Below are 11,704 nucleotides of genomic sequence, written 5' to 3'. Positions count from 1 at the left end.
GAGAAGGCATTGCCTTCATATATATGCATTGGCGAAAGTTGACGATCTTCTGAATCGAAGAATGTTTTATTTGTCATTTTCCGTTTAATATGACGAGTGAAAAACGAAAATACAGATCGAGAATTCTGACAGCAATATTTTAGTAAGTGCAAAGCTCACCGGATGTGATGTCACAGACAGGGGTAGTCTACTTATAATCTTTCGTTACAAAACAATAAAAATACATTTTGAAATATTTCGCCTGTCACAAACAGAATAAACACAAATCATTACATAGTATCAGTAATCACCACTAGTATGAAATAACAATGTGATTTTCAGGATATAATTAGCGTATTTTTTAATCCGTTTGATCTTCCATGCTCCCGTGAGCCGGTGTCCCGGTATAAACTCTACCCCGTACAAATTCTCCCCCTGGAGATTTTATACCGGTACAGATTCTCCCCCGGGCGGATATATTTCGCGCCCCCTCTCAGTATAAAGTCTCCCCCCTATATCCTTGAAATAATTATCTTTAATGTAAGGAGGGTTACTTTACAAAATAGATTATGAAATATGATCATAATGAATTGATATTTCAGCATATTTTATTTGGTAACTGTACCTTCCATCCTAAAATAATTATAAGACATAATCATACCAAACAAATTTGAATGAAATGACTTAATGTAACAAATACATGTACGGGTACTGTTGTAACTGAATTCAGAAATATTAATCCTCGCAAACATTCGGTTTTGACACTAACTAGGTAAACACTGTCAACATATCCACGCGCGCCTCCAGCTCAGGCTGTCCGTTATACTCTGATTTAAGATCTAAAATATATTCCTTAATACAGGCTACGATTTGAAAATGGTATCAGTGTAATATCAGTGGCTAGAATATCATGGAGCAACCAGGTTTCTGTTAAACATACAACATCATAACTATTTAATTCAGCACTGATTAAATCTACTTTGTCTTTAAGACTGCGTACGTTTAGATATATAATCTTTAAATCTGGACTATGCAAAGGTCCTGGATTCGGATGTATATCACCGCAGCAGAATAGAAAAAGTGAAACTAAGAATGATAATCGGAAATTATATAAGCAAAATAACCCAAAATATAGAGAAATGTGCATCATCTTCCCGAAATGATTAGCATGTAGAATAGATTCAAAAACACCCACCGCCAGCCTGTATTGAACAACATCAACTGGCATCGTCAAAGCAAAGTGTACTTGTAAAAAACAACAACGAACAATGCTCGATTATCTTGAACGGCGTGGTTGATGATACATCTGTGTGTTTAAAGTGGATTTTGACAGCCCGGGCCAAGTCGTATCCAACACAGGCCAAATACTTCTGATAGAGATTATGTTGAGAATGTAGAGGGAAAAATGCTTCACTTTGAGCACCTTGTTTCCTTTAAATACCGCGAACTGAGACACTATAAAGATGTATTTAGGTAAATAAAATACTAATCTATAGGTGTGAATCCATTTCATGTTATATCTGTGAGGTTTAAGTTGATTTTGACAGCCCGGGCCAAGTCGGACCTAACACTTGTGAGACTGTTGAGAGTATGGGGTGAAGAGGTCTACTTTAACCAACGTGTCTGCTTTAAATACGATGAACAGTGGCATTATAAAGTGGTATTTACTTAGATATAGTACGTTTCTATAAATATAAACGCTACGCCGACAGATGGAAATTTGTATCACGATAGCTTGAAGTATTTAATACGTTTCAAATCTTATTTCGTTTAACGATTGATCTTTTACATGTTACCTAGATCAGTGACGCTTACACACAGCTCCACTTTCTGGTTTTCAAGTGATTTACTCCGAAGTACTTAATAATGGTGCACGTTTTGGGTTGGTGATTGTTCAGCAATGACATGTGTGTATGTTGCATCAATTATATGTAGGTATGATCGCCGATAATGAAGTAATTAGCCAATAACACTTTGGCCCGTCTTGACCCGGCCCGGCCCGACTTTTAGGCAATGCCCTCAACTATTTAACTGCATGGCAAGTATTTATAAAAACGACCGGGGGAGGAAATATTCTGGGGGGAGATTTTATTTCGTAGGGCGGGGGAGAGTTTATTTCGAGAGGGGCGGAACTGTACCGGTATAAATTCGCCGGAGGGAGATTTTATTCTGGGGGCGAATATATTTCGTGACACCGGAAACCGTAGCCGATGAATCAATATGCCACATGCAAGTTTCTCGGTATCTTTCATTTGAACTTCTGTTCATATATAAGGATCACCATTCGATGTTACGTTGATATGAAGGGATCTGATTCATGTATCTGCAATGTACACGCCGATGATTTTGTTTTCACTATATTAATTGTGTCCCACGCAATATGTCTATAGATATCGTCGATCGGCAATGATCCCCCTCCACAACAGGTGCGGGTAAATGGGTGTGACAAAATAACATTCATGCTTTGCGGAATATCAGAAGATATACGCAATTTCGTGATGTCTATATCAATAAATACTACAAATATCAGTGTTAGTTTCACATTAAATGCTGGATAGTTAAAGGATTTTTGTTTTTATAATATATTTATAGATTCTAACAAGATTCCACGGAGCATTTTAAAATATATTCCATAAATATAAAGACTGCAATGGTTGCGTATTGGTGATAGATTTGTAAATGTTTAATTATTTACACCTGTTCGCAGTTTTTAAAATTGTTAGTTATATTTTTTTATCAAGTAGTTATTTTTTTCCAAAATAAATGTGTGTATGGACACTAAATATTGGTCAATGCATCAGCACAGTGTAACTGATCAAACTGATCTCTTGAACATCAATTATTTGAATTAGTAACTATTTGATTTCATTATTTAATTTTAGCATTCCAAGAATAATAAATAAGTAGATAAGATCCTTAACATATACATACACAACTCATGTGGACACTAATCTTGTGTATTTAGTTGTTTGTTTCCTAACAAAACAATTCTAAAATAATATTGTTATATGAAAATGATACATTAATTTCTTGTAACAGTTTCTAGTAATGATATTTGTTTTTGTTTAATCTCAAGCACCAGGGTGGCACTCAAGCTGGTGAGTTAGCCATATGTTTATTAGAGAATGTTATCGTTTGAGAAAGGATGAGAGCAAATACATGGACATTGACAATTCTTGCATTTCCGTTCTATTGGAGAAAAATACATGGATAATATCCTACCTCGTGTATTTGTTACTGGTTTCTCACCAGTGAAATAATGTGTTATTAGTCTGGCAGGACTTTCCTGGTTTGTTGCAGTATGCTCAGGTGTGTGACAGTGATGCCCATGGATATCCCTAAAGGAACACGAACCATGCATGGTGAGTGTGGGCAATTGTTTTTTTGTCTATCAGTCAATGTGATGTACAAAGAATCAAGTTAGATAGAATTATAACTTTTAAAGCCCTCATTTCTGAGGTGTCCGTATTTTTCAGATTGTTTTTCTACTTTTAGGACCAAACATGAGCCGATTACCTGCATTTGGTTACCTATACAAATAGTCATTTTGAAATGTGATATGGAATTCTACTGACGCGAAATATTTTTATCCCATTTTCCAACGAAATCCAGTTGAAATTTGATTTTTGTACCTAAAGTTCCTTGTGAGTGTGTATCCAAACCGGTTTGTGCTTTTGAACCCAGAAATGTTTTGTATCAGTATCAAAGATACACATTACTTTCGTGTCAAACAGTTAATTTATCATCATTTTCCTATCAAAACACTACAATTAACAAAGGGTTTACCAATTTATCAGGCCTCTTTTTCAGATTTCACTTTCTTATCAAAATCAAACAATCAATTTGAGTTGTGCCAATGTGGACTGACTTCACTCAAGGACCACGTACAGTTAGTTATATTAGGAACTTGATAAAATGTTTTATCATAATGTTCTGCTCATTGTTTGCAATAAACATGAACAAATAGATATAATCGTATATATTAAGTATAGTTTTCTTGGGTACAAGTATTTTGGTTACAGTTTTTGGGTACAAAATCAAACAGAACCTGCATTCAGACAGTCGCCTTGTACCTAGTTTCATCCGTCCTGAGGATTTGGGAGGTTAGGAGTAGACGTGTTAGAAACATCCTTGGTATTTTACGTTGTCCTTCTTGCAATGACGGATCAATCCCAATATTGTGTTGTTATTATTATGGCACATCAATGTGTTATATCGCTTACCGTTGCCGTCGTTTTCAGAAAATAATTTAAAAAATCATCGTTCGTGGAATCCTTTACGATTTCGGATTTTTCCCTTCAAATTTGATGTCACGCACCGAGTGCTGTCATGATAATATAGCAAGGAAAACTATTACCGCGGTGGAAATACTTTTCTGTATTTTCATTTTAGTTTTTGACATTTTCGCTTTTGTTTTTCACATTTTCGATTTTGTTTTTGACATTTTCGTTTTTGTTTTTGTCATTTTCATTTTAGTTTTTGACATTTTCGCTTCACTTTCAGCGATTCAATATCTACTTTATACATGATCTATCACATATTTGTATGAAGAATAGTGTTAATTTACAAAAGGGTACGATAACAGTAAGTGAAATATCAAAATATTGAAAAACATACTCCATGTCCCTTATGGGCCACCGTACAATGCAGTAACATATTGAAGATCCGATCTCAAGAGCAACATGAAAAAAACTTACAGGTAAATGACATTACAGGCGGATTTCGGACAACATTTGAATCACTTTGCCAATGCCACTCGATCCGTGAAGATCCGGGGTAGAATAGGTCTTCAGCAACCCATGCTTGCCGTAAAAGGCGACTATGCTTATCGTAAAAGGCGACTAACGGGATCGGGTGGTCAGGCTCGCTGACTTGGTTGATGCATGTCATCAATCCCAATTGCGTGGATCGATGCTAATGATATCAATCACTGGATCGTCTGGTCCAGACTCGATTATTTACAGACCACCGTCATATAGCTGGAGTATTGCTGAGTGCGGCGTTAAACAACAAACCAACCAACCAAATGCAACTTCTTACCTCAATAACAAAGTTATTAGCACTTTTAGTTTAATACAGGGGCGTTCGGGTAGCCAGGTGGTTTGAGCGTTTGGTCGCAAGCCCATTTCTGGTGTCCCCCGCCGTGATATTGCTGGAATATTGCTAAAAGCTGCGTTAAACAATACTCACCCACTCCAGTTTCATGACCTTGACCTTTAAACTCTGTGATGAACTGGCAGAAAATATTTACATGATGTGGTGTAAGAACACGTAGGATACATGCTTTCAAGCTCACGCGTATAACCATCTTTATCCTTTCATTATTTTAATAATATGGTTTATAGAAATTGTAGCCAGGTTTCATGACATGATCTCTGAATATATTGACCATATACCGTGGTCACTTAAAAGATAATTCCGTGGAGACCCCTTAAGCTTTCTAAATATAAATGTCCTCAAAATCCATTCTTTATTAAAAACAAAAGTTATTATTAACCTGCCTTCTTCAATTTGACTCCTAAATAATAATATTGTCTAATTGAACTCTTTTCTAAAACTTTGTTCTTTAAAGAAATTGCAGTTTGAACTTATGGCAATTAATTAGGAATAATGACCAAGTACACAAAATATAATTGATGGATATTTCATTAATTTAAAATATTTCTTCATTTTCAAGCGTAAATGTAATTGAAATAACATTGAACTCGTCATTAAATCATATTTTACCTCATCTCTGAAAAAGATTCACGTGAATCCAAATTGCTTTCTAAAGTATGCTTTATTAGTTTATTGTGGACAGTTCCAAACAGTATTACAGTTCTATGTATCACTGTAACTTGATTACCAATATAACTACATAAGGCGGCATAGTAATAGTGGATAGAGATTTCAAATGTGCACTTGTTTATTCGACACTGATCGGTAGTATATCACATATTATAATGTAGAATACTGTTCCTTTTCAGCATTTCTTCTGCACAAACATGCGGCAATGATGATTCCGATGATCTGGGAAAAAAGAAGTAAAATTATCGTTAACTTTATATCTTTATCATAAAATTTCCTTCAGAGTTTCTAAAATGTGTCCAGCATGAGAAACACAATTAAGGCGTCTCCTCTTAAGGGGAAAGTCAGCATTATCTGTGTATCATTCGCTTTGATGAAGGCAAATATTGATGGGTGGATACAACTGTACCAATGTGTACGTGTTTCTATATAAGTGTGCCAAGTTGCCTCTCTTGGGCACGCAATGATCGTTGGTTCGAATCCCGGTTCATTTTGATTATGTTTCCACCTTTGTCAGTACCATATCCGTGAAAATATATATCTCTATTGTAATTGATATGGACAACTATTTTGTATTTTCGGTTATATTTCTCTCATGTGTTCCGTATGTAATTATTCAAAGATAATCTGCCTAATCATTGTCTGTTTAACTCGCAACAAGATACTTACTGCCAACGCAACGATAACGGTGTCAGCAACAATGCCTATGTTCCCAAAGACGCGTAGATAATAACGTAGTTGTAAGGAACATCCCTGTAAGATACACAGACACATGCGTATCAAAATCAACGTAAACATGGCCGTACCTGATGTTCACATGCATGTTGGAAAAATAGTTCAGTAAAAACAAAACTAAATTTACATCGACACGGAACTACCGTAATGACTTTTCCATGGTCCGATAAATTCCGAGAAGTATTTATTTGAGAAGGGTATGTGTGTATGCTTATATAGGTTTGGTTATTAAGATGAGACTAAGATATCCAGAACATTAGGACGAGATGTACGGATAACTCATTCACCACATCTTGCATAAAATATTTATGAAACATATAGTTTAAGATACGCTAGAATTATGATCCTCGGAAATTTTAGAAAAGAATCTCTCTCTCTCTCTCTCTCTCTCTCTCTCTCTCTCTCTCTCTCTCTCTCTCTCTCTCTCTCTCTCTCTCTCTCTCTCTCTCTCTCGCTCTCTCTCTCTCTCTCGCTCTCTCTTTCTCTCTTACTTCAGAATACATCAGCTGATTCGGGCAGAAGTTGCTGCTGCTGGTCCAAATTGCGTCAAGATCAGTATCAGCTGATGACACACAACAGCTAATTGGCAATTTCCCCTGAAACATGTTTTACAAATATTTTGACCGTATGGACGGCTGTTTGGTTTGAGAATACATCAATTGTCATGTTTTGCGATTATTAGTGAGTCATGAGTCAGGTGATAATACATCTTTGATAGTAATTTGACATGTTAATCGAAAATTACATTTTTCTTAGCTTTAATGATATTTAGTCCGCTGTTATTGTTCATTATTTTTCAATGCCTTTATTATAAAAAGGTGCATTTACAACACGTCTCACTTCCAAGGCGGAGTTTACTGAGGGCGCGCTAATAATCATCTTTATGACGTCACACAGTTGGTGCACGGGGAATGACATAATACATAAATACGTTGCGAACGTGGGTGTAGCGATGCCCATGGCATGCAGGTATCATATACACAGCAGAATAAGCCCATATAGCTCTGAATGTTTTACAAATTGCACGCATTAATGAACCAACATGGTACGTTTACAAATACCACCATGGACACGACTTTATAGCCAAAATGGAGGCATGAGTTGTGTATCGAACTATAACTCATTATTAATTATTGTTTACAATACCTTCTTTGAAACAATAAAATCACGGTACACACCTTATCATTGCCAGTAAACACCGCATCATAATCTCTGTAATCGCGAACGCCACAGCAATGTAACTGTAAAGATAAGGATTCGGTGTTAGATTGGACCCCTAGACTGAAAGGTAGAGTGAGGGCTTTTTAAGTCTGTTACTTGTATATGCATATGAAATGCAAATACATTTTTATAATGGAGGACATGCTATCAAAACAAAGACATTTTCTGCTTTAATAAGTGAGGTTGAATAGTTATGTAAACAAAAGAGGCAAAACCTTTGCAATAATCATAGTTTTACGATTTCGACAATATCATGGCCATGTATGTATGTACATGTTGCCCCGTGCATAAAACACCAGTCAGTAAACTACAGTTAACACATGAAGGGATTCATGTGAAAGAAAAGCAAATATAAACATCTTGTATACGGTCTTAACAAATCTTAAAATAAACATAAAAAAGATCCGTGAAATTACTTTATTTTCTTAGATAATAACGTTGATCTGCTCGAGTGAGCTACATGTACAGTTCCTGCACAGACAAACCACATCATTCAGTGGCGTGACAACCATGAATTTTCTGAAATATTGCCGATGGTGCGTTTCAATTCAAGTAAAGTAGCATTGGACACATTGGTTTGGGTATCGTTTTCCTGATTAAAGGTACATTCTGCCCATAAAGCTGTTTCCTGTTACCTGTTTTTGAACATAGTCCCAAGGTTTGGTGAACTCGGTAGCATTCTCGCTGTACTTGTTCTGCAAACGGTTTTTAAGGGTGCTACTGAAATGGTCTCTATCCTTTCCCTGAAAACATTAAACATATGTATGAACGGGTTATAAAATATAAAGAAATGTCTGTGATTTAGTCGTTCAGAAAAAAGTAGTTCACGACTAGCCTCAGCACCATCCTCCGCTTTCTGAAGATAACACCTTTGGGACGTATTTCCTGGAGGCGCTCGAAAATGACGTTACATGTCTCTGATACTATGATTTTGTTGATGCCCGAATAGATCCTGGAACTATCATCCCCACTAAGACAGCATATTTGAAACTTTGAGCAAAAGGTTAAAATTACATGAGTCAAGAGAAGACAAACGTCAGAAACAATTGCACACTAGGTGGAGAACAGACAAGTATAACAATATTGAAAGTGAGAAATCTGTTAAAGTGTTCTAAGTGTTGATGGGTGTGTGGGATGGGCCCGTGAGCTGCAACCCTTGATTGGTGTAGTGAGTTGCACCTCTTGATTGGTGATGTGAGATGCGACTCCTGGGCAGGCCAAAAGTCTATGATCAATGTTTCAAATGAAACTAAGATTATAATTCTTGCCGTAAAAAAAGAAGTATGCCATTCTTTAAATTGTTATGCGAGGTAACCGCGTTAAAAAGATGAAAGGATATGTCCTTCACATTGTGGGTTAGACGTACCAGATCAAAGTACTTGGCTGCCGATATGAAGAACACCAGCATTACGATGGGGATGATCAGGGAAAAGGCGATGTACTGAATAATTAAGAGCACACTATTATACGATATGAACATTACATAAGAGCTAAAAAACAGTGTCAGGTACGCAGTTTCAACGTACCCTTGGGGCATGGACTGTTACTTGTGCTATTACACACACTGGTTTGTCTGTTACATATAGCGTTTTTAAACTGTTGCTTAAATATTGTTTCGGTATTGTAAAATAACATTCACTCATACCTAAGTTTTATGACACCATAAGGGATTCAATTGGACAGATGTGATCAGGGGCGTCATGTGTGAACGAACATGTCATGGTAAGTAATCATATACAATACATTGGAAAGGATTAGCGGTGACTAAGGGGTTGTTTCTACTCTTCAGTCTTGTGTCAATGTATAATGCTGTAAAGCATTACCTTTGCTTAGATACAACTGTGCCAGAAAATACCCTAATGAACTGTAGTCCTTGCTAATGTGTTCACTAATGTGTCAATGTATAATGCTGTAAACAATTATCTTTGTTATATGCAATTGTGCCAGTACATGTCCTCATGAACTGTAGTCTTTGCTATGATGCTATTGTAGTAACTGATATTTCTGTGATCTATTATCGTTGCTTGGATGTTATTGTGTCATTGGATATAGTGGTGAACAATTACCCACGCTTTTCTATAATTATATACAGCAACAAGTAAAATGTTATGAAAAATGTTAGTAAAATGTTGTTTGTTCATACCATTCCTAGCAAATACTTGTTCCTGGCAGCAGCTCCGACACAGCCACAGAAGCCAACAAAGACCACAAGGGCCCCAATGCCAATGATGATCCAGACGATGTTGGCGAGAAATGTACTACTTCCATCCAGCTTAATTTGAGTGATGAAAGTAATAAAGGGGTTCACTTTGAAAAAAATGCCAAGTCCTATTGTGGCTATTCCGACAATCTGTAAAGATTCAAGATCTCAATACATTATCATTGTGACATAGAATACGTTCCCGGTTAATATATTCAGAAAATATGCATAAATCAGATTTCAGTTGCAAATGTGCTTCTTGTAAGAGGATATTTCAGCACTAGTGCACAAAACCATACCAGAATACACACTCAACACATTGTACAGCTTTGGGGAATCGAATTCGGCTCTTCGTAGTCACAAACTCAAAGCTTGCTGGATTCTCCGGGCCTGTATTGTATTATGAGCACAAAGTTCACGAGTAAATGTAGTAATACTGGTGTATTACGGTGTCCTCACTCACTCACTCATAGTGCTAACTTTAAAAGCATTAAGTTTATATGTGAAGACGTATTACCTGCCCTGTCCGGTATGGTAACCAAACGTAAAGATTATATTTGCATACATTACAAACATAAACAAAATCATATGAAATCTCTGCTGATAGGCATACACTGTAAATATATAAATCTGAATTGTACCTCAAATGTTGTGAAATGAAGAGAATAAAGGCTTGAGTTTAGAGGATATTGCTCAACATGAAGGGAACATTGAAGTTTTATGGATAGATTATTGTCACTCTGAATCTGTATGCATATATTTAGATATGAAGCAGACGAGGCTGTTTCTCTCGTCTCTTTTATGGCGACCTCAGGTGAATAAATCAGTGGAAGGTCACAGGCTATTTGACCATTACCGATTAATATCAGATCATTTATGTACATGAAGCTTAAGTGAAACGTTTTTGGCAAAATTGGATGAGCAAGGAGGGGATCTGAAATTAATGTTCACATGAATGTCTGCATGAAATGCGTCACAAAACTAATGCGAGTGCCATCTCATAGCATAGAATGCGTCATGAAATTAATGAGTGAGTGAGTTAATGCTTTACGTCACATCGGCAATATTTCAGCCATGTCGTGACAAGTATGAAATTAATATATATAGTAATCATCATATAATTCAGTAAGGTATGATAACGGTTCTGTTGAATAATAACATTTGCTGTTTCCTGCTGTAGTTATTTGACAAGGTTACAAAGTAAAACACATTGTAAATGTTGCTTGAGTAACTAGTTGAACAGACTTTAATTGTATCAAATAGGAGGGTTTCAGAAAAGTTTATATTTAGGTGAGGAGGAAAAGCAACTTACAGCAAATATGACATTGAAGAAGATGAAGAGGCACCTGAAGGTCTTTGTGCACCAGCCCAGTTCCATCTTAGCGTGTGTAGTCTTGAGGAATATTGCTCCAGGTGTAACAGATGTAGGTGAGAAGTTTGACCTTAGAGTTTACCTCTGAAGCACAACATAACTCATATAAGCAACTAATCTAAGTTGAAAAACTTATCATACTTTTTAACCACTTTTGCTACAATGATACTCCCAATTACCTGAACAGACCAGTAGATTTAACGTAGCTATTATCTACACGCATTTCGATGTTTTGAATACAATGTCAGCATAAAAAAATGTTCTGTTCTATCAATTTGCAGATATTTAAACATATGTTATCACTTTGAAAGAGATTGTTCGGAGACTGTCATGTTAGTAGGGCTTATCCGTACATTTCCTAGTGAACTAATTTTAGATGATATTAGCTTTCATTTTTGACAAATTGCCTC

The 11,704-nt window shown here is 36.2% G+C and overlaps 1 protein-coding gene across 1 annotated transcript; it reads right to left on the bottom strand.

Moving 5' to 3' along the window:
• Nucleotides 1-5,916: 5,916 nt before the first annotated feature.
• On the bottom strand, nt 5,917-11,300 carry LOC139461946 (CD82 antigen-like). Its single transcript, XM_071243431.1, has 8 exons — nt 11,235-11,300; nt 9,866-10,072; nt 9,089-9,163; nt 8,358-8,465; nt 7,680-7,742; nt 6,993-7,097; nt 6,436-6,519; nt 5,917-5,988 (listed from the first exon to the last, which is right to left on the bottom strand). Exons 1-8 carry the CDS (start codon nt 11,298-11,300, stop codon nt 5,917-5,919), a joined length of 780 nt encoding a protein of 259 aa, XP_071099532.1.
• Nucleotides 11,301-11,704: the final 404 nt, after the last annotated feature.

This window comes from Haliotis cracherodii, unplaced genomic scaffold (assembly GCF_022045235.1).
Source record: "Haliotis cracherodii isolate W230 unplaced genomic scaffold, xgHalCrac1.p SCAF_15, whole genome shotgun sequence".
Classification (NCBI taxonomy): Eukaryota; Metazoa; Mollusca; class Gastropoda; order Lepetellida; family Haliotidae; genus Haliotis; species Haliotis cracherodii.
The sequence above is the reverse complement of the archived record's forward strand: the minus strand, read 5'-3'. Positions and strand labels throughout refer to the sequence as shown.